The 23,524-nt window shown below is 43.5% G+C and overlaps 2 protein-coding genes across 4 annotated transcripts in view; one reads left to right on the plus strand and one right to left on the minus strand.

Moving 5' to 3' along the window:
* The window catches only part of dedd1 (death effector domain-containing 1), a 53,801-nt gene extending 50,019 nt beyond the window's left edge, over positions 1–3,782 (minus strand). The window contains exons 1-3 of the mRNA XM_034174430.1: positions 3,705–3,782; positions 3,277–3,428; positions 708–1,214 (exon numbers count right to left, since the gene is read on the minus strand). Coding sequence (XP_034030321.1) covers positions 708–1,179 — 472 coding nt within the window. The 5' untranslated portion in view covers positions 1,180–1,214; positions 3,277–3,428; positions 3,705–3,782. The remainder of the gene's footprint in view (positions 1–707; positions 1,215–3,276; positions 3,429–3,704) is intronic.
* A 438-nt stretch (positions 3,783–4,220) lies between these two features.
* Positions 4,221–19,098, plus strand: rabac1 (Rab acceptor 1 (prenylated)). Of its 3 annotated transcripts, none has more exons than XM_034174431.1 (6): positions 4,221–4,345; positions 12,644–12,783; positions 14,926–15,138; positions 16,023–16,120; positions 16,750–16,851; positions 18,397–19,098. In XM_034174431.1, the coding sequence occupies exons 2-6, from the start codon at positions 12,662–12,664 to the stop codon at positions 18,483–18,485; spliced, it is 624 nt and encodes a 207-aa protein (XP_034030322.1). In that variant the 5' UTR covers positions 4,221–4,345; positions 12,644–12,661; the 3' UTR covers positions 18,486–19,098. The 3 variants fall into 3 exon arrangements, with proteins under 3 accessions (XP_034030322.1, XP_034030323.1, XP_034030324.1); XM_034174432.1 differs by having other exon boundaries at positions 4,260–4,345; positions 12,652–12,783; XM_034174433.1 differs by having other exon boundaries at positions 4,266–4,345; positions 12,655–12,783.
* The last annotated feature ends 4,426 nt before the right edge of the window (positions 19,099–23,524 follow it).

A 23,524-nucleotide genomic window follows, 5' to 3' on the forward strand; every position in this document is an offset into this window, starting at 1 on the left:
ATACACACAGATATACATACATACATGAGGAGCGATTGAGTTTTGTACTGCAGCAGATAAATATTTATAGAGTCGCCCCTTGTATATACTGTTTTATTTATTTGACGAAAACATGCTGAAGTTGCAGTGAACTAAATGAACTTTCATTTTTATGTAATGAATAGTTTTAGAAGGCAAATGTCAGATACATCTTATACTTTGTGGTCAGAATTACTGATACCCCTATTATTTAAAGTACTTTTTTTTTTTTGCATATGGTCAGATACAAATGCAAACAAGTGGTAACAAATGGTAGCAAACTGCCAAAAAAGGATGCCGTTTATTATTACACATTAAAATATTTCTGTAATTGTTTTTAGGTTCTGCAACAGACTGGTAGCCTATCCAGGGTGTATTGTGACACTCATCCAATAACCGCTGGGATAAACTCCAGCCCCCACCATGACCCTTAATTGGTGTAAGCGGATCGGATATAGTTGGATGGATGGATGTAATTGTTTATAATGAGAGTGAAGTATTTTCTCTCGCTGGTTTTGTGTTTACGAGCACCTCGCATTTTTATACACTATGTGCCTCGCGATTTGAAGGGTTTCTTTTTTTTAAGTATATTTGAGATTAATCTAGATTACTTAATTGCAAATCTTGCAAATAACTGGATTACATTTTTTTAATCACCCTAATATATATACACACACATGGCTCCTCACCTGTACGCCGTTTCTTGCAAGACACAAAAGGTAGCAGATCATGACGCGTGAGGATCCTCAGCAGTTGCAGTAGTGGCTCTAGGTTGCCATCACTAATGTAACCTCGCCTCTCCATCTCAAGCAGCAGCTCAACACCACTTCTGGGTTTGTATGGAGCCACATTCCATGGGAAACCTTGAGACTGTAGTCGTCTCCAGGCCTTTAGCAGCTCTGGACTTGTAGATACATCCGGCTCATCTGGATCAACCTCACGGGGGTCAACTGTCCATCCTGCTGGATCAAGTGGGTGTTGTATAGGGCAGGTTTCATTCAAAAAGAAAGTGAGTACCTCAATGTCCATCTCAGTCATTTGAGAACCAACTATTTCAAAAACCTCTTGGAGAGAAAGCATCCCATAATAGTTGAGACATTCTGTTTCATCCCAGTAAAAAGAATCTCTGAGAGGGCACCCTGTATGATGAACTGTGGCCATGATCAGGGTTGCTCACCAACCCTTCTCCACACAACCTGAAAAAGTCTGTAAAAAAAAAAAAAAAAAAAAAAAAAAAGATCACATTTGACAAATTATTAGAAATCAAAGTTTTAGGAAATTATTATTCATTATTACTGTCTTTTTCAATTAGATTATTTTACCTAAAAATGCAATTGACACATTACATTACTGCCAGTTTGTGAAGCTGAGGCAAGTTTATGGATACAGAGTGAAATTTTTAATGCAGCGGCGAAAAAAAAAAAAAAAAAAAACCACAAAAAAACAGAGTATATTCATTTTTGGTGGCGATTCCTTCAAAATATAGTCACAGTGCTTAAATAGATTTCTGCATGTTGTAAAAAACCCCCCCACACACATGGTGGAGTTCTCAGTATGTACAATGCAGTGGTTTTATTTGATTAATGTATTTCTAACTGGCCCGTAATTAAAATATTTGATGAATACATAACTAGGGCAAAGTCAACATTAACTATTTTGAGCGCAACAAAGTAGCTGATCAAGATGCACAGTGTCTTTTCGAAATGCATCTTTTTACGAGCCTCCATGTCTGAGCTAAACAGTGGAAAACTCCTTTTATACAGATGCTTGTGTTCACACAAGATTAATAGAACCTGAGGTAATGTCTACCGGTCATTTTACAGAAGATAAAAGGCACAATTGCACAGATGCAAGCAGTCTGTATGGCACATATGCATGATGCAAAATAATGAGGGTTTAACCCACCTCCCCATATAAAGCCTGTCCTGATAAGGGATTTATCAGGTTAGATAGGACTTTACTGATCCCTTGGGAAGACTCCCTCGGGGAAACTGAGGTTCCAGCAATATTGTATAGCAGCACAAAGAGTATCAAAAGAGTATCACAAGTGAAAATAAAAAATAAACACACTTTGCAAATATAAATACCAGACATACTGATCAATACTGCACACAATCAATGATCATACTGCATGCAAAAGATTTTTATAGACACAAAAGACAAGGAAATATTTGTGGCTTTGTTCACTGAACGCAAGCCACTTCATTACAAACACCTGACCATTTTTAACCTAAATACTACATTGTATTATCCAAGTAGGAATAATAATATTATTAGCAATTGTTCAACTGAACAGCAGACCAGTCACTCCACATAAAACTGGATTCATCAGTATTTTCTTTCCCAGCTTAGTTTGGGGCACAGCCCCAGCTGGACCACACCGCAGAACACCTCTGGAAGTCGGCCTAGGCCTGTGCCAGCAGTTCTGCCCCAACTACGACTCAGACTGCACAGTGTGAGTTCAACCAAAATGAACAATGTTATTGCTGCCAATCTTACTGTGGAAACAAAGCAAAAACAAAAAATATCCTTTTTAACTTCCAACACATTTATGGCACACATCTACTATACAAATATGACTGGATGCATTGTGGAAAAACTATTGGGATGTGATGCATCAAGTGTCATTCCTGGTAGGTTCACTCCTTTAACCTGCATGTGTCAGTCCACCCAGCTGTAAATGGACATGTGGTGGAGGTATTTTAAATAAATAAATAAATAATCACATTACACGTGTCAATGTGCATTGCTGTTTTCTGACACCAGATCATCTGGTGGACAATACTTTTTTTTTTTTTATTCTTGATATTGTATTCAAGTCACATGCAGATCATGCCAGCATGTTACAATCATGTGATTTTGTGGACTGTATTATTCGTTAAAAAAAATGGGGTCAAATATCACAAATGTGCATCTGTCAGATTTGGGGTCTAGGTCCAACCCTGATCACGAATAGAATTTGTAAAATTATTAATACGGCTATGCGTACGAATAGGCGCCGCCAAGTATTTTAAAATTAAGATTTCTGGTGGACAGTGGTTGCATCAGAGCATATTAAAATGGTTAAAAACAAAAAAAAAGCTACATTTCGGCTATAAACATGAAATGTCGCGGGAAAGGAAGGAGCGAAATGTGTGGAGGTTTCGGCGAAATCACCATAATACGATTTAGTACATACTGTGGTAAGTAAATACGTGGAGATGCATAAAACCGCAAACCTACTGTGGTAACTCGTTTTACCAAGCTTAGAAATCCTACCTGTCTTCACAGTTGGGTCGACGCAGATGTGAATGTGATATGTTGTGATCGTTTCAAAGAATATCCTCGACAGGAAATGTAGCTGCTGATGTAGAAAATGTTACTTCAGCCACCGGTGAAGTAAATTACTAACGACACGTAAAGTAACCACTCTGAGGAAAAAACACAAACACACGCACACAAAAATTCACTTTTGGCAGATGTTCGGATAAACAGACAAATTAATTATGTGTGTCACACATAACATATACTAATAAATACGGTACATAACGTAGACATTTTTGCGCTAAGCTAACGGGTATTTAGCAGGACATACATAAGCCGCTGGCCTCCCTCAAAAAATGACTAGTGTTTTTATCATAATTATTGTTGAACAGATAAAAAATGTTATACGTATTTCAAAACCGACATTTTAACATTTTTTTTACCTGGCAACCTTTAAGGTTAGCAAGCTAAGGAAGTCCGCAGACAACAACACAAAACGCAACACAATCTGACCAATCACGACGTCTGCTCAGCTCACCGATCTGATGTCAGATTTCCTACACACGTTTGGCAAGTGTAAACATTTTGGCTGATTCCAAATCAGATATTTAAACCCGTGGCTTTGAATGCGCATTAATCAGTTTGATTCCTCCGATATTATTCATTCACCACCAACTCCAAAGAGCTAAAAGCATTCTGTAGCTGAAAGCGGCTTACAATACAGCAGGTAGCTAAAACAGTCTTAAAATACAGCTAAAGGTTATAGACCTTGCGTATCAACAGTCTATGAGAAGAAATATTTGCAATTAACAAATATTTATAACAATGATAACAGCGGTTTTTAATGGAAAAAATAGCGCTGCAATCACTATCATGGTTATTAATTAGCAATTTAATTGATAACAGCCACGAATTAATTACTTACAGAAAGTGCACTACAGCAGTTGGGCGATTCTTAATGCCAGCTATAGGTGGCAGAGTTGTACGCGGTATACAGGAAGTGAAGCAAATTCCATTACGTCACATCCGTGAAGAAAGACAACAAAAGATCAGGAAATCACGGACAGTTCGACAAACTTCCCTTGTGAGTATATTTGGCTAAAAAAAAAAAATATAAACGTCGCAACTCATATACATTTTTGTAACTTTCACACATTCTTTCACCGTCTGTTAATGTACCTAATTACAAAATGTAATCTGCTGGAGTTGACCTAACAATTAAATCTTTAGACAGTCATTAAAAATAGCTTTTCTCTGTACAAATTGTAATGAGGTGGTTAGTTACCATACAGTCTGTGTTAGTTATTTAATGGTATTCTAATAGTAATCCTTTGTAGTGGCTTGCTGTCTGCCGATGATGTGGCAGTGGCCCAGCCCTTTGTTGGTTTAAAGTTTCCATGACTTAAACACTGGGTGGATGACAACTAGTTAGACGTTTAACTGTTGCTGTCATTCAGCACTTATTGATGTAGCTAAGAATGTTTATTCATGGTTTTTCGTTTGTGATGGTACAAACTTTTTAAAACGCACACAAGAGTGAAGTTGAAGGTATCTTGTGTTTTATAACTTTTTTTTTTTAACAGAAATCACTGATCTGTATGTAAGCAAGTGTTACCTCCGTAAACAAAGATTTGGAACCTTTTAACCCAGAAAGGGCTTGAGAGAACAGTTAATAATTTGATTAGCATGAGACAACAGCCATACAGTGCCTCACAAAAGTATTCGGCCCCTTGTTATTTCACACATTTTAATTTATTTTTGCCATTTTCAATGCAAAAAGTAAATCAGGCTTATCAGTATAAAAATTTCTAAAATAATCTTCCTTAAACTCAAACTCAAAGCAAATCTCTACAACTTGATAATATGTATATGTCACGGACATGAACGAGTGAAGCGCTTCAGCATCTCACTATGTCACTTCCGGTTTGCGGCTTCGTCTACCATCAGTTTGTGGCTTTTTACGATAGTGTTGTCTGATTTGTGTTTGTTTTTTCCTCCATTGGGCAGATTTTTTTTGTGGCATTTCCGGATTTTTTTTTTTTTTTTTTGCCATTTTCGGATTGTTCTGTGCCATTTCCGGTTTGTGCCTTCATCTACCATAAGAGTGAGCTTCGCGCCGCTGTGCGGCGCTTTGCTTGTATAAATGAATTAAAAATCTGAAAGCCAAGACGATGGGCTGCATAAGTAATGGGTCCCTTTGGTATAATATCTGTAAATAATTAGTTTTATTACCAGTTTTCTTCAGACAAGTCAGGGGAAGGATACATGAACATTTCCAAGTCACTGAGTATATCTTGGATTTTATTTACATCAGTTATGAAGAAATACAAAGGGTATATCACTCTATGGTAAATCTGTGTGGAGTACACAGTTCTCAAAAACTGAGTGACTGTGCAAGAAGGAAAACAGTGAGGAAAGCCTCCAAGACTCCCAGACAAACCAGAAGAAGTTATAGGCTTCTGTATGTTGTGTGGGCCGCCCGAAGAGGAGGTACTGCTGGCCCAACACCAGAGGGCGCCCTGCCTGTCGTCGGGTTTCAGGCACCAGGGGGCGCAGTCGCCACAGGAGTCCGCCAGGTGCTCGGAGCTGACAGTTGTCACACATCTTCATTCATCACATCACATCCATAAAAGCCTGGAAGAGACATCATAACTCTGCCGAGTTATCAGCTTACCCGACAGGTAAACTTGCTCAGTCGTTTTGTGCCGTACGCACACGTTTTTGCAGCAGAGCTTTTTGCAGTCGTAAACCTTTTTGTACACTTGCAGCTTGTAGCCAAGTTTGTGGAAGTTGTAGGAGTTGGCGTCTCCACTCCTCACCTCTGACTTGATAAGTGATGCATAAGGCACTGCACGTACTCTGAGTTCCTGTGTTTGGAGGTGGAGGTTTTTCCCTCAGGAAGGAACTGTATTTTTGCTGACTGTTTGCTGGGTGTATACACATCCACCTTTAACCTGTGTCTGTTCCTGCCAGCAGTACCGGATCTGACAGCTGGAAGCAGTGGCCACCTGGGGACTCAGGACTCGGCGGCTCAGGTGTATTGCAGGTCTTCGTTGGCGGTGGAACCTCGTGGATCCCAGCTCTTCTCTGGATAGGTGTCTCCTACCCTCGGGCCTGCCCACGTGTCACCTTTTGTGTAGATTGATTGACAGACTAAAAGCATATTTGGTTGTTGTGCACATTTGCAGAATAAATTGTTATTTATTCGGACTTCCTATTGGCCGTTCATTTACGCCCCCTGTCATGGGTCCGTGTACTTCACTTTCCCAACAGGATAACTCGGCCACGTCATGGACTCCGAGGGGCGTTTGAACCACCAATGGAAATGCAAGGTGCGCAGGCTCCACCAGGAGGTGAGTTGGGTGAGCTGCAGCGCATCCTCACCAACTTTATGGCTCGGTTGGATCTGCTAACCGAGCAGGATATTCACCTCACCCACAGGATGGAGGCTCTCACCGCTCAGGTAGAGGCGCGCGTGTCAGATGCGGCTGCAGCCACCCGTCCTGCGGGCCTGTTGCTAAATAATGATGATCCAGTGGTGGTTCAAAGGTCTCCCCCCCCCTTCTTCCGAAGCTTACATTACCCCCCCGGAACCATACGGGGGTTGTGTCGAAACGTGCGTGGACTTTCTGATGCAGTGCACGCTCGTTTTTTCACAACACCCCGTGATGTACGCGTCAGACCACAGCCGGGTGGCTTTTGTGATTAATTTGCTTCGAGGCAAGGCACACGCCTGGGCTATGGCGCTCTGGGAGCAGAACTCACGACTCCTGTCAACGTATACTGAGTTTATCCGGGAGTTTCGACAGGTGTTTGATCATCCGTACAGAGGCGAATCCACTTCTAATGTGCTTCTGTCAATCTGACAGGGGCACCGGAGCGCCGCTGAGTATTCAGTTGACTTCCGCAGTGCGGCAGCGAGGGCCGGCTGGAATTCGGTAGCGCTCCGCGCCGCCTTTATAAGGGGGCTGTCTCCGGCCCTAAAGGAGCACCTGGTGGCGAAGGACCACGAGGGAAAAGCACGAAAATCCGCACGAGTCCCAGTTATGATCCTCTGTGGGGATTTAACCCTTCATGCCCCAGCATTCATCGACACGGGTCAGTGGGGAATCTGCTTGATAGCAGATGGGCTAAGGAAGTAGGGCTCCCTCTAGTGGCCCTTCCTTCACCATTGAAGGTACGGGCACTAGATGGCACCCTTCTACCATTAATAACACACCAGACACAGCCCTTAACACTGGTTGTGTCTGGAAACCACAGGGAGGAGATTGTGTTTTTTGTAACACCTTCTACCTCCAGAATTATTTTGGGTTATCCATGGATGAGTAAGCACAATCCCCGGATCGATTGGCCGACTGGGGTTGTGGCTCAATGGAGCGAAACATGCCACCGGGAGTGTCTAAGATCCTCGGTCCCACCCGGTGCGACTGCTAAAGAGGAGGTCCGTGTGATTGTGCCATTGATTTGATTCCGGGCGCTGAGTATCCGTCCAGTAGACTGTATAACCTCTCACGCCCTGAGCGCGAATCAGTGGAGACCTACATCCGGGAGTCTTTAGCTGCCGGGTTAATCCGGAACTCTTCCTCCCCGTTAGGTGCTGGTTTCTTTTTTGTGGGCAAGAAGGACGGCGGACTCCGTCCATGCATTGATTATAGAGGGCTGAATGAGATTACGGTTTGCAACCGATACCCGTTGCCTCTATTGGATTCAGTGTTCACGCCCCTGCATGGAGCCAAAATATTTACGAAACTGGATCTTTGGAATGCTTATCACCTCGTTCGGATCCGGAAGGGAGACGAATGGAAGACGGCATTTAACACCCCGTTAGGTCACTTTGAGTACCTGGTCATGCCGTTCGGCCTCACTAACGCCCCCGCGACGTTCCAAACATTCATAAATGACGTCTTGCGGGACTTCCTGCATCAGTTCGTCTTCATATACCTGGACGATATCCTCATCTTCTCCCCGGATCCTGAGACCCATGTTAAGCATGTACGTAAGGTCCTGCAGCGGTTGTTGGAGAACCAGCTGTTTGTGAAGGGTGAGAAGTGCGAGTTCCACCGTACTTCTTTGTCCTTCCTGGGGTTCATCATCTCCTCCAAGTCCGTCGCACCCGATCCGGCCAAGGTAGCAGCGGTGAGAGATTGGCCCCAACTGGCAAGCCGTAGGAAGCTGCAACAGTTCCTCGAGTTCGCAAATTTCTACAGGAGGTTCATCAAGGGCTACAGTCAGGTGGTTGGTCCCCTGACAGCCCTGACCTCCCCAAAAGTCCCCTTCACCTGGTCGGATCTGTGCGAAGCCGCGTTTAGGGAGTTGAAATGCCGGTTCTCGACTGCGCCAGTTCTGGTGCAGCCCGATCCTAACCGCCAGTTTGTTGTTGAAGTGGATGCCTCTGACTCAGGGATAGGAGCCGTGCTGTCCCAGAGCAGGGAGTCCGATAAGGTTCTCCACCCTTGTGCCTATTTTTCCCGTAGGTTGACCCCGGCAGAACCGAACTATGACGTCGGCAATCGGGAGCTCCTGGCGGTGAAAGAGGCCCTGGAGGAGTGGAGACACTTGTTGGAGGGAGCTGTGGTTCCATTCACGGTTTTCACTGACCATCAGAACCTGTAGTACATCCGGACCGCTAAGCGTCTGAACCCCAGGCAAGCCCGTTGGTCACTTTTCTTTAGACGTTTTGACTTCCGGATCACCTACCGCCCTGGGACCAAAAACCAGTGGTCTGACGCACTGTCCCAGGTGCATGAAGAGGAGGTCAGAACAGAGCTGTCGGATCCACCTGACACCATCATCCCTGAGTCTGCTGTCGTCGCCACCCTTATGTGGGACATAGAGAACATCGTCAGGGAGGCTCCGACACGTCACCCGGACCCCGGCGGTGGACCATCGAACAGGTTGTATGTCCCACCAGACGCAAGAGCTGCGGTTCTGGACTTCTGTCACGGTTCCAAGCTCTCCTGCCATCCAGGGATGTGAAGAACCGTGGCAGCGGTCCGGCAGCAATTCTGGTGGGCGTCAATGGAAGCCGATATCCGGGAGTATGTCCGGGCCTGCACCACCTGTGCCAGGGGCAAGGCTGTACATTAACCAGAGAGAGGACGCCTCCAGCCGGTGCCTCGTCGCCCCTGGTCCCATATAGGCCTGAACTTCGTCACGGGTCTCCCTGCATCCCAGGGAATGAGTACAATCATGACGATAGTGGACCGGTTCTCCAAGGCGGCCCACTTCGTGGCCCTCCTGAAGCTCCCGACCACCCAGGAGACTGCAGACCTCCTGGTCCACCACGTCGTGCGTCTGCATGGTATCCCCACGAATATCGTCTCAGACCGTGGCCCCCAGTTCCCTACAGAAACTCCTCCAGACTTGTGAGGAGAACTGGGGACCACGGTGAGCAACAACAGCCAAGTCTCATTGGCGACCGGCCTTTCCCCCTTCGAGGTGTGCTTGGGGTACCAGCCCCCATTGTTTCCGGCTGTGGAGGGAGAGGTCGAGATCCCCTCGGTCCAGGCCCACCTCAGAAGGTGCCGTCGGGTGTGGCGAACAGCCCGCTCTGCCCTTTTGAAAGCCCGGACGAGGGCAAAGGGCCATGCAGATCGCCGACGCACCCCGGCCCCCGCTTACCAGCCCGGGCAGGAGGTTTGGCTATCCACTAAGAACATCCCTCTGCACACGGACTCACCAAAACTGACAGACAGATACATCAGACCTTTTCCCATCATCAAAGTCATCAGTCAGGCCGCAGTGAAGCTTAAACTCCCAGCTTCACTGCGGATCCACCCGGTGTTTCATGTCTCCAAAATCAAGCCCTGCCACACATCCGACCTCTGCACCCCCGGACCAGCGCCGCCTCCTGCCCGCATCATCGATGGCGAGCCTGCATGGACGGTACGCAGGCTCCTTGATGTTCGCCGGAGGGGTCAGGGTTATCAGTATCTGTGGATTGGGAGGGCTACGGACCCGAAGAGTGCTCCTGGGTGAAGAGGAGCTTCATCCTGGATCCAGCCCTCCTGGCCGATTTCTACTAGCGGCATCCCGACAAGCCTGGTCGGGCGCCAGGAGGCGCCCGTTGAGGGGGGGGTCCTGTTGTGTGGGCCGCCCGAAGAGGAGGTACTGCTGGCCCAACACCAGAGGGCTCCCTGCCTGTCGCGGGGTTTCAGGCACCAGGGGGCACAGTCGCCACAGGAGTCCGCCAGGTGCTCGGAGCTGACAGCTGTCACACATCTTCATTCATCACATCACATCCATAAAAGCCTGGGAGAGACATCATAACTCTGCCGAGTTATCAGCTTACCCGACAGGTAAACTTGCTCAGCCGTTTTGTGCCCTACGCACACGTTTTTGCAGTCGTAAACCTTTTTGTACACTTGCAGCTTGTAGCCGAGTTTGTGGAAGTTGTAGGAGTTGGCGTCTCCACTCCTCACCTCTGACTTGATAAGTGTTACATAAGGCACTGCACGTACTCTGAGTTCCTGTGTTTGGAGGTGGAGGTTTTTCCCTCAGGAAGGAACTGTATTTTTGCTGACTGTTTGCTGGGTGTATACACACCCACCTTTAACCTGTGTCTGTTCCTGCCAGCAGTACCGGATCTGACAGCTGGAAGCAGTGGCCACCTGGGGACTCAGGACTCGGCGGCTCCGGTGTATTGCAGGTCTCCGTTGGCGGTGGAACCTCGTGGGTCCCGGCTCTTCTCTGGATAGGCGTCTCCTACCCTCGGGCCTGCCCACGCGTCACCTTTTGTGTAGATTGATTGACAGACTAAAAGCATATTTGGTTGTTGTGCACATTTGCAGAATAAATTGTTATTTATTCGGACTTCCTATTGGCCGTTCATTTACGCCCCCTGTCGTGGGTCCGTGTACTTCACTTTCCCAACACTGTACCTGTGAAACCTGTGTCACAGCTCTCACAGTTTTCTAAAGTTCTTGAGAAATTGTTCACTCAAAAACTGACCAGTTTTTTACAGAAGCATAAGTTATTTAGTGAAAAACAATATGGTTTCAGATCTCAATGACCCACAAGCTTAGCACGTATCACATGTCTGTTTATGTATCACGCCCTGTATCATGCTCCGATGTATCTGTATGATCAACAATAACACTTCATCAAATACACAAGCCCGTTCAATACAGATGGTAGCCTTTTCTTCAACGTCCAAATGTTCGTTGTGAGGACATGCCATATTTTCCGGACTATAAGTCGCACTTTTTTACATGTTTTGGCCGGGGGTGCGACCTATACTCCGGTGCGACTTATAAATGAAAAATATACCGGTAGGATCTCAATTAATTTACTGTAACAAAACAATTTTACGTGACAGAGTCGATCTATGTTTTAAAATGGCCACCGGAAAAGGAAATGCAATGCATCATGGGCACTGTAGTATGACGGCCATCCTATAGTTCACGCTGGTCGCGATAACCAATCAGAGAACAGAACTTTGGATGCGTATTCCTCACCTCACCCACAGCGTGTGAAGCTGACGAACTCGGTGCTTGCTGTTATTCCGGCTTGGCGAACAGAACAGCTTCAACCCTTGGATATCAATGTGAGCAGAGTGTTTAAGTTGACGCTGAGAGCTGCGTGGGAGCATTGGGTGAGCGACGGCGGAGGATTAGCGTGTGCACTTGGAAGGAGCTGGCGTCGATGATTGTGAAAAGCGTTTGAAGCAGACGAACATGGTGTTTATTCCGGGACGGCTAACAAGACAGCTTCAACCCTTGGATATCAGTGTGAGCAGAGTTGACGCTGAGAGCTGCATGGGAGCACTAAGCGACGGCGGAGGATTAGCGTCTCCACTTGGAAGGAGCTGGATCGACACCGCTGGGTGGTCATGAGCTGCGCAGGTAGGCACTGCATGGTTCGGCTCGCAATGTGGTCCGCAAAATACAAACATATCCGTAGGTAAAATGCAGCTCACGAGAGGGCACTCGAGGCTTGTGTAACTGTTCCTGCGACTTCTGACTACCATAGAAAAATTAAAATTTTAACGTTACTGATAACATAAGACAACAGAGAAGGCCCGAAAAAATGCCACCAAAAAGAAAATCATACTCTGCAGATTACAAGTTGCGACTGGTGAAATATGCATCCGAAAACGGTAGCCGTCACAATATTATCATCTGAACTTTTCATGTTAACATACCTGTATGTCCATGGGACTTATAGTCCAGTGGACCTTATTTATGGTTTATTTTTCTTTATAATGGATTAAGTGGCTGGTGCGACTTATACTCCGGTGCGACTTATTTATGGTTTGTTTTTCTTTATAATGGATAAAGTGGCTGGTGCGACTTATACTCCGGTGCGACTTATAGTCCGGAAAATACGGTAATATTCGCATAATGTAATGCTAACATTGTTTGTTTGTTTATCTGTTGGATTGTGTGGCAGCAGCCTGTAAATGCTCTCTGGAGCTCCAAAGGGAGAGAACAGCCTTGTGGACATGGACAGCAAGGCTGGAGATCTATTCGGTGCTGAGGAAGCTCATCCAACTGGTAAAGGTGGAGCTGGAATCATGGCAAAGTAAGGGTTCATATTTTTTGCTTTTAGTCTAACATCTACGAAATTCATGGGCAGCATGTTTAGAGCGCTTGCTTCCCAAACAGAAGACACCTGGTTCAAGGTTACCTGTGCCCCATTCTCCATGTACACCTGCAGTATTATCAAAAATGGCATCTGGCAAACAGCAAATACTCAAACAAGTGGTCTTGTTAATTTTTGAAGTAATGTGAATTTGTGAATACATGCATCCAGAAAGTATTCGCAGCGCTTCACTTTTTCCGCATTTTGTCATGTTACAGCCTTATTCCAAAGTGGATGAAATTATTTTTTTTTTTCCTTGAAAATCTACACACAACAAGCCATAGTGGCAATGTGAAAAAATGTTGTTGTTTTGATTTTTGCAAATTTATTAAAAATAAAATAACTATGAAATCATGTCATGAAGCTCAAAATTGAGCTCAGATGCATCCTGTTTCTACAGCTTAATTGGAGTCCACCTGGTTAAATTCACTTGATTGGACATGGTTTGGAAAGACACGCCTGTCTACATATAAGCAAGGTTGGGTAGGATTACTTTGAAATGTAATCCAAAAGTAATAAGATTACAAGTAATCCAAATGTATGTACATACATACATGTAATCTACATGTATTCTTTCAAAGTAATCCTACCCAACCTTGCATATAAGGTCCCACAGTTGACAGTGCATGTCAGAGCACAGACCAAACCTCATTTAGCACCAGGTTCTCCACAAACATGAGGTGCGAGGGAGGAGAGGGGTGGCCGCATATCCGGCCGCGCCCCAGTCCAGTCATGAGCGGCTCTGCTCACCGGGCCCCCCAGGGGGGAAGGCCCAGCTATCAGGGGCCAACCGAAAATCCACGGCACATTGGTATCGCTTCGTCTAGGCAGGATTCTGACTTAGAGTCATAATCCCACAGATGGTAGCTTCGCACCATTGGCTCCTCAGCCAAGCACATACACCAAATGTCTGAATCTGCGGTTCCTCTTGTACTGAGCAGGATTACTATTGAAACAACACATCATCAGTAGGGTAAAACTAACCTGTCTCACGACGGTAAATGTCAAAGGAATTGTCTGTAGACCTTTGAGACAGGATTGGCTGGAGGCGCAAATCTGGGGAAGGGTACAGAAACATTTCTGCTATTTTGAAGGTACCAGTGAGCACATTGACCCATTATCCGTAAATAGAAGAAGTTCAGATCCACCAGGACTCTTCCTAGAGCTGGCCACCCATCTAAACTGAGCGATTAGAGGAGAAGGGCCTTAGTGAGGGAGGTGACCAAGAACCTGATGGTCGCTGTGTCAGAGCTCCAGCATTCCTCTGTGGAGAAAGGAGAACCTTCCAGAAGGACTGCCATCTCTGCAGCAATCCACCAATCAGGCCTGTATGACAGAGTGGCCAGACAGAAGTCACTCCTTAGAAAAAGGCACATGGCAGCTTACCTGCAGTTTGCCTAAAGGCACATGAAGGACTCTCAGACCATGAGAAACAAAATTCTCTGGTCTGATGAGACAAAGATTGAACTCTTTGGCATGAACGCCAGACGTCATGTTTGGAGGAAACCAGGGACCATCCCTGCAGTGAAGCATGGTGGTGGCAGCATCATGCTGTGAGGATGTTTTTCAGCAACAGCAACTGGGAGACTAGTCAAGAATCAGGATTGAGGGAAAGATGAAAGCTGCAATGTACAGAGACATCCTTGATGAAAACCTGCTCCAGAGTGCTCTTAACCTCACACTGGGGTGATGGTTAATCTTTCAGCAGGACAGTGACCCTAAGCACACAGCCAAGATATCAAAGGAGTGGCTTCAGGACAAATGTGCAATGGCTGTGCACCGGTGCTCCCCATCCAACCTGATGGAGCTTGAGAGGTACTGCAAAGAGGGCAGAACTGCCTTTTTTGTTTTTGGTTTTTTTATTATAAATTTACAAAAAATGGGGTGTTGAGTGTAGAATCTTGAGGGGAAAAAAGGAATTTAATCCATTTTGGAATAAGGCTTTAACATAGCGAAATGCGGAGGAGGTGAAGCGCTGTGAATACTTTCTGGATGCACCGTATGCGTATAATGTGTATTGAGCTTTCAAAGTTTCAGCTTTTTTTTTTTCTTTTTTTTTTCCTTTTTCTTTTATCTTCACAGGCTCTGGCTCCCTAAAGGCTTCTCAGCTAGTATTGCTAAAGAATGGTTTGATAGGCGTCGAATGTCCATTCGACCATGGGCTAGCTTTGTGGATCAGCGCAAATTTTCAAAACCCCGCAACTTTGGAGAATTGTGTCAGAGGATGGTGAAAAATGTGGAAATTTACAACAGCAATTACACCTTCATCTTTTTAGGTCTCATCCTCTACTGCATGTAAGGCCACCACCCTCTCCTACTTGCTTTTGCGACTGCACATGTTCATAATGATGTCTATACTCCTAACTAGACACTCAGTAAAAACTGAATGAAGATGCTGGTTTTTACCCCCACTAAGGACTGTTTGTCTGTCTGATAGCTTATTTGCCAACAAGATATTTCAAAAGGACGTGAAATAGGACATGTAGTTGTCAGGTCCAGGACTGATCCAGATCTTTTCATCAAAGTTGATCTTAGATTTTGTAAGCAGGATTGCTGATTAGTATAGCAGCCATGACCAAAAGTCGGGATCTTCCCTTTGATCCCAGTTCCTTTATCCGCATGATAGGATCAAAGCTCAGCCCAAACGTGAGAAAAACATCACATCGTTGGTGAGGTTCTAAGATTAATTATCAGGATCAAAGCTTAGCAGTCAGGATCAGATATGACTGATTAGGATCAAAGGTCAGCAGACAAGATCAAAACTGAGGATCAAATATGAGTGATCAGTTGATCAAGGCTTAGTAACTCGGATCAAAAGTCAGCTATCATTTATCATTTAGCTATAATTTATCAGCAACAAAGATCAGTATAATTGTCACAGGTCAGTAATCAGAAACAAAGGTAACCACTGAGGATCTAAGAATGTTAGAAATTAGATCAAAGGAATAACCTTCTCACAGTGAAAGTCATAAAAAGAAAAGGTCAACCTCAACAGAGTGTTGGACCTTAGGGGAGGTTTGTACTTTCCATGGGCCCTTCTTGTCAAAAAGAAAATAGTGGAGAGTGAAATATGGTTTTAAAAGAAATCTAATAATTTATGCTTCAAGTAAAGACTTTAATTGTTCAATTTTTAAAATCTTGTAATAACTAACAGAACACTACACTTTTTTGTTGCTCAGTATCAGCTCTCCCATGCTACTTATTGCCTTGGCTGTTTTTGCTGGTGCCTTCTACATAATCCACCTAAAAGCCCAGGAGTCCAAGTTGGTTGTCCTTGGTAAGCTGTCACATCTACAATTCTTTTAGAATTAAATCAGTTAAACTGAATGAACTATATTTTATTTATTTGTATAAATTAGAGGCAGCACAGTGGTTTAGTGTTTAGCACTTCTGCCTCACAGCGAGACAATCCCAGGTTCTGTTCCGACCTAGTCCTTTCTGTCTGGAGTTTCCAAGTTCTCCCTGTGTTTGTGTGGGTTCCTTGCACTTGCTCCGGCTTCTTGCAGGTTAGGGAAATTGGTTACTCTAAATTGGCCATAGGTATGACAGAGTGTGTGATTATGTTTGGCTGCATGTGGCCCTGTGATAGACTGGTAGCCTGTCTAGGGTCTACCCCGCCTATTGCCCAATAACTGTTGGGATACACTCTAGCTCCCCCCCCCTTAACTGGAATAAGCGAGTTTTTAAAAAATGAGTGGATGGATGTATCAGTCATCAATTTGGTGATAGAATTTCATCTTAGCTAATCTAGTAATCTTCAAATCCACCTTGCAGTGCAGTAGGATCATCTCTGCTCACCAACCTCAGCAGCCTTTGGGGGCCCTGATGTGCCAAGATCTGTGATTTAAAACACAAATCTACTGTACATCCTTTTGTTCTCAAATGTGTCTTATCCTTGTGATCCAGGTAGGGAGCTGACTGCCCCTCACCAAATGAGTCTGGCCGGCGCCATTTCTCTGCCTGTGTTCTGGTTGGCTGGTGCAGGGGCTGCAGTCTTTTGGGTTCTGGGTAAGCTGACGCACTCTGTTTCATGTCATGCATTATTGTTGTACATATGCAGCGTGTCTATATATTAAAAGCCAAGAGGCCTCCGTGTGCCTGCATGTGTATAACTTCGATCACAGACAAACTGTGGAGAGCTGACATTTGCCATTTGGTAGGCTTATGAATTTTGGGTCAAGGATGAACACCGCCAAAATGGAACGTTGATAGGACATTGATATTTACATTCTGGACTTGCACGCAATTCAAGCAGGGGCCGGTAAATAATCAATATATTTAAAGTGTGTGTGTGTGCGTGATTTAATTTAATAAATATGTTAAAAATACACGGAAGACACAAGAAAGTGAAAACACTTATTTCTGTTGTGGTCCATTTAAAAAAAAAATTACATTCTGGACTCACACGCCAGTCCAGCAGGGGGCGCTAAATCATCTGTATATTAAAAGCGAAGTGGCGTCTGTGTACGTGTGTGCGTGCATGATTTTATTTAGTATGTTCAATGTAAGTACATAATATTGTAAATACATTAAAAACACGTGGATGACTGACATAAGAAAGTGAAAACACTTATTTCCTTTGTGCTATATTTAAAAATCAAATCACATAATAGAAATAATATTGTAGTAATAATAATACTGATAACAAAAATAGAGTATATATAATAACAAGAACATAAACAATTAATAAATACATTAAGACAGTAAAATGACATTTAAAAAATTACATTATTAATGGGAAATTAAAGGGTTGAGTTCTTCTTCTAAAATCTGTTGAGGTCTAAGGTTGTAGATTGTGATGTGATTGGTTGTGAATCTGTAATCACACGCCCTTCCATATCATTATAGAAATGTTGCACAATTTATTACCACCCTTGAAAAATCTCAGCTACCTATTTTATAAACACTACCCAATCTAGAGCCCATGGATTAGAGGTGGGCGGATCGATCCTAATATCGATAATATCGATACCAACGCTGGTATTCATATTGAACGATCCTCGTATAAAAAGATCGATACTCAAACGTTTTTTCTCTCCCGCATGCACTGACTGTTGCGCACGCAGATTAATCAAAGTCTACTCTCTGTAAGAGCAGCGCTGCGCTGTCACACACAACACGGAGAAGCGCACCCTTGTATTGTGGTTTGTCAGCCCTCTACCTCAGGAGATTTTGTTTTTAAGTTGTGTTGAGTGATTTTTTTTTTTAAACAAAATGTTGATTGTGATAAAGTATTTTGTTGTCATGTACAATGTTTGGTGAAATTCTATCCTAGGTCTTTTGGATCTATGAAGCTTAAATATGAAAAAGTATCAATATCGGCGATACTGGGCCTGTATTTACTTGGTATCGGATCAGTACCAAAATTCCTGGTATCGCCCACCTCTATCATGGATCCCCACGATCAGCGTGCTAGTTCTAATTGTTTGCACACGGTATTTTTTTTTTTTTTTTTACTGCTGTGTGTGCTATACTGTGTGTTGAATTCATTGATAAAGTACCTCATCCATTCTCTTCACATTCCTCCTTTCAATCTGTCACCTGTCCTCTCAGGAGCAACTCTGTTCGTGATCGGCTCTCATGCTGCGTTCCGAGAGCTGGAGGTTACAGATGTGGAAGAACTCCTCATGGAGCCTGTGTGAGTAACAGGCCAGATTCTGAGCAGGGTCTGGTCGAGGACCACTCTTCACATGGACCTTTTGTCATGTTGGCTAAGATGGTTTGAGAAGAAACTGATTCAAAGTCTATTCCCTAGCGATGCATGTATCCTGTCATTCTCACCTTTCAACCTGCTGTATGCCAGTTTACCAATAATGAACCTTGTCTTGGCTCTGACATAATTGTTACAAACTGTATAGCCTTTATGAGACTTATTTATACAAATATGCACAAATAAACCTTCATTGCTTTTTTTAAGCATCTCTGTTTGCCTATTTTTTAATAATGCATGTTAGTTGTTATGCAGATTAATGATTATATGCAGTGGTCACTGTTGTAAACTGTTGCCAAATATTAAAGCGTGCCATGTAATCATTGGTTGTGGGTATGTCTCATAATGATCAGACAAATAATGGATTTTTTCCTTCATGTTTAATTCAAATTTTTACTTTAAGATAGTTCAGTAATTTAATGATATTGTGTTCAAGCTGCATAATCAGATCTGATAGTAAACCTGTTTGTCATTTTACCTTGAATTTTTGTATTTAAATGAAAGATTTCAAAGTGCAATAAATGTAAAGGTGACTTGCCCCTGAAGGTTTTTTTTGTGTGTGTGTGAGACCTGTCGACGCTACACTTGATTCCTATTTCTGCATGCAAGTTAGAAGTTGGGTTGAACTCAGTGGCCCTCAGCACTTTGTCAGTACGTTTTCTTTTTATTCTGGTCAAGTCTGAACACACAGTGGAATCGGACAGTTCCAACCTTTTCGCTGTCTAATAACACACCAAAAGCTGCAGTCCTCACCAACCCCCCTCTCGTTCCCCTCTCTTGTCCCTCTTTTCATGTGACCCCTGTGACCTGTGCTCGGTGACAGCACAGCAAGAGGACCCCGTGCTCAGGTTGCCATGGCAATGACCTTGGAGGGCCCCAGTCAGACACACACTCATCCACAAACACACTGCGGCAAAGGCGAGCGATCGATATTCTATTATATGGAGGGTGGCAAATGGGGAGGGAGAGAGAGGAGAGTCGCACTGCAGTGGGCTCATTGCAGAGACATGGGGGAAATTAGAGAGAGCCTGAGTGGGTTTGTCAGTGGGACTGACAGAAAGCACGTGAGCATGTGTGTTTGTGTGTGTAAGCTATGCATGATTTGGCGACAGCGTGTTTGTCACTGGACGGTGGAAGAGACGTGGCAGGAAGTTTACTCCGCGACTGCCTAAAGTTACACGTTAAATTATCCCATAGCAACAAAGGTCTCACTGTGTCATTTGAATTTTGACTGTCCCACATTACATTCGGCGATACTAGGCTACTTCTCTGTGTGACCAGAACTGGTAGATTGTTCATTTTGATGGCAGTAACTGAATAAACAAACAAACATCCCGCTGTTGTTTCTCAGGTACTGTGAGCGTGAACCACCAGATATTGTTACTGTTGTGTTCATTTCATTTCATAGCAGCAAATATTTTTTGAAGCACTTTGCACCATGAACATTTTCTGTACCAGTTGTCTCATTTAATTTTTTGAGCATAACGCCATCTGAACCGGCAAATATTAAGTGTTTTGAATACTTCTCAACAGTGCACCATTTTCTGGAGCAGTTGTTTCATTTAGTGTTTTGACCATTTCACAAAAAAGATTTTTTGATGCAAATGTTTCATATATTGTGTTAAGTATTTCTTGACAGTGAACCATTTTCTGTTGCAGTAGTAGCTTAATTTAGTGCATGTATACTGTGGATATTTTCTGACACAAATGTTTAATTTATGGATTCAAGCATCTAGAAACTGATCTTTTTTATATATATATTTGAAATGTGCTAGTGTAGGTTACATTACATTCTTGAGATTTTAGCTTGCTGAAAAACAGTATGTCTTGTTTAAGTGTTTCTTGAGAGTGAAACGCTTCCTGGTGCAGTTGTACCCCCACCTTTAGGCCTGTAGCACTGAGTCTTTTGCTACAGATTGATCTGCCACAGTTCATCATAGTAAGAGTGGGAGAGGTTTTTATCTTTCCATTTCCCATTTGACCCCAAAGCTGGCATTTTGGATGAGCTTACACAGTCTGCTGACATCACCAGGCTTGATGACTCCTCCCCTGCACACTAAATAATGAGGCGTCGGCTACCACATGGTGATGGAAGAGCCTCAGTCAGCTGCTGTGTGTTGATGGATCAAGCTGTCCTGAAGAACAACAGTGAGATCTGACCCTTTTTGAAGAAAGCTTCAATATTGCGTGATAAGTCATGATTAGTCTTGATTTGAACCCCCTGACAACAAATCAGTGTCTTGCCGTGTGAAGACAACAATCAGTCACATAGCACATTATGAAAGCGTTATATCAGACCTACTGGCCGCACTGGTGTTGTGCTTCTGTCAGACTGCAGTTCATGTTTATACTGCGTGGTGATCAGCTTCTTATAACTTCAATTTGAGCAGTTTTGTGGTCCAGACTTGCTCAAGGACATTGACGCTAGTTAGGAGTCATCCTACTGGAGACTTGGACCTCTGATTCAAAGACATCAATATTACCACTAAGTAGGGATGGGATCGTAATAGGGCAGCGAAGTCTCATATGAACCCCTGCGTATCACGGGATTTGACCACATATGGGGACAGCCTGCATGAACTTGGCAGAGAATCCTGGGCAGAGTGTGGGAGTTTCAGCAAAAACCATTCAGCCCAGCTCGGTAAACTTAAAGGCATACTCGCTGTTACCTAGCCGACTTGCCAGTTTAAGACATGCTGGTTTAAAATGGTTTCCACTGAAACCCCCATCTTCCGAATGGTTTGTGCCGACACTCCCACACTCCACCTGGGGATTAGTCTCTTCCCACAAGCAGCGTCAATTCTAATGGGAAAATGGGGTACTGGGTTTTTTTTTTCCAGCTTCAGTCACTGAAGCAGTCATGAAAACTTGTTTTTTCATTTCCCAGTGGAGAAGGGAAGATGAGGCATATTATTGTGTCGGTAAGTTTTAGCCTACACAGCTAACCAGAGTAGCTGTGTCCTCTCACCTGCACAACCACCTCAACACGTTTGAGCTCTGGGTCATAAACAAACTGCAACACATGTCCACTTTCCAAGGCGTCATCACTTTTTCTTTACATTTTCACTTTGCGTGTAATTTGCCCAAAAGCTCTGTCCCTGGAAGTGGAAAAATTACATCATATGCGTCATATTTTACCCTTTTAGTGCCCGCCTCCAATGAGACTGCACTGCCCAGTAGTCCACTACAACTAGCTAACATCTCACTAATCTACATTTCTTTTTTTTTTAATCAAAGACCGTTTATTAAAAGAAATTAGTGAATTTAGGTAACCAGCAAACAATGGATATTGTGCTGCAATGCACCATGGGAGTTCGGGTTTTGGGGTTTTAAATGCTGTTATTGTGGTTCATGTTATTTTTACAGTGTTGTTAGTGTTACTGATTTATTGTGTTTTTGTATTTCAATTGGTTTAATCAGTTTAGTTAAGTGTTATGTTGCTGTTACCAAGAATGACTTAAGTGTCATGTTCCCAGTACCATAAGTGGAAAGTGTAGTGACTTTAATGTCTTCCGCTAGTCTCTGTTTGTCACATTAAATGCACCTGCTTACAGCAGAATGCAGAAAAGATGAAAAACTCTGTGTGTGTGTATTTTAATCACATACAAACTAGGGAGAGCTGACATTTGCCGTTTGGTACATTTATGTATTTTAGGTATAGGATGAATGGTGCCAAAACCGAATGATGATACGATTACTGTTTTTAAGATAAGCTACATATATTAGCTAACAACACTGAACAATGGACATCGATATGTACATTCTGGACTCGCACGCAATTCACACAGGGGGTGGTAAATAATCAATATATTAAAAGTGTGTGTGCGTGCGTGATTGTATTTAGTAAGTACATAGTATAATTGTAAATACGTTAAAAATACATGGATGACACAAGAAAGTGAAAACACTTCTTTCCATTGTGGTCCATTTAAAAATCAAATGACAAAATAGAATTAAAAATAAAATAATAATACTGATAATAATAATAATAGTGTGTATATGATAACAAGAGTCTAAACAATTTACAAATAGATTAAGACAGTAAATTAACATTAATAATTTATGTAATTTACAGGAAATAAAAGGACTGAGTTCTTCTAAAAACTGTTGAGGATCTAAGGTTCTAAAAAAACATTCTGGAATCACACTCCATTCCAACTCATTATACAAACATTGCACAATTTATTACCACCCTTGAAAAGTGTCAGCTACCTATGTCATAAACACTACCCAATCTAAAACCCATGGATCTCCACCGGCAGCCCCTTAAAAGAATGTACCTGTTGGAGGTGCCACTACTATCCCTTCACTCAGTGAGGGGATAGTGTGTGAACCTTGGCAGATGACTTAGTCAACTCAAACGGGTACTCTACGCCTAGCAAATGAATGCCGGTATTATCTTCAATGCTGTTTTTTGTGTTTGTGATTTTGTGCTTATAAATGCCACATTTGCGTTACACCATGATGATTTGAAATGGGCTTAATTCAGTCAATGTCAAATTTAGTCGCTGTTTAGTCGATGACTAATGGTACCCGACTAGTCGACTAATGATTTTCATTAGTTGTCCCAACCCCACCACTAAGCCACCCAGTTGTAATTGTTCACTTTGTAGAACAGCATTTGATTTGAGTATGAGTCAGTTTCCCAACCTTTTTTTTGTGATTCTCCCTACTTGTACCGGAGGCAGGCTGAGCGCCTGCCCCCACCCCCCAAAAAAAGAAAAAGTGATTCATTCCTTTAAAAAAGATCCAAAGTGTTGTACAGAACTTAACAATAGGCAGCAAGAAGCCATGGCTGATCAATACCCCAATCTGCAACTGGATTCTGGAGTGCACTGCCAGCAGAAATTCAGGCACCATCACAATGAACACAGGCATCCCCCAAGTCTGTGTGCTCAGCCCACTGCTGTTCACACTGCTCACCCATGACTACACTGACAAGACTGAATCCAACCTCATTGTTCAGTTCCT

The sequence above is a fragment of the Thalassophryne amazonica genome, chromosome 7 (assembly GCF_902500255.1).
Source record: "Thalassophryne amazonica chromosome 7, fThaAma1.1, whole genome shotgun sequence".
NCBI classification, from domain to species: Eukaryota; Metazoa; Chordata; class Actinopteri; order Batrachoidiformes; family Batrachoididae; genus Thalassophryne; species Thalassophryne amazonica.

Bases quoted from the DNA above. Each gene is read 5' to 3' on its own strand.
- rabac1 (XM_034174431.1), top strand. From the start codon at position 12,662: ATGCTCTCTGGAGCTCCAAAGGGAGAGAACAGCCTTGTGGACATGGAC. The intron at 12,784-14,925 runs GTAAGGGTTCAT...TTATCTTCACAG, and splicing joins GGAGCTGGAATCATGGCAAA to GCTCTGGCTCCCTAAAGGCT. The intron at 15,139-16,022 runs GTAAGGCCACCA...TTTGTTGCTCAG, and splicing joins GGTCTCATCCTCTACTGCAT to TATCAGCTCTCCCATGCTAC.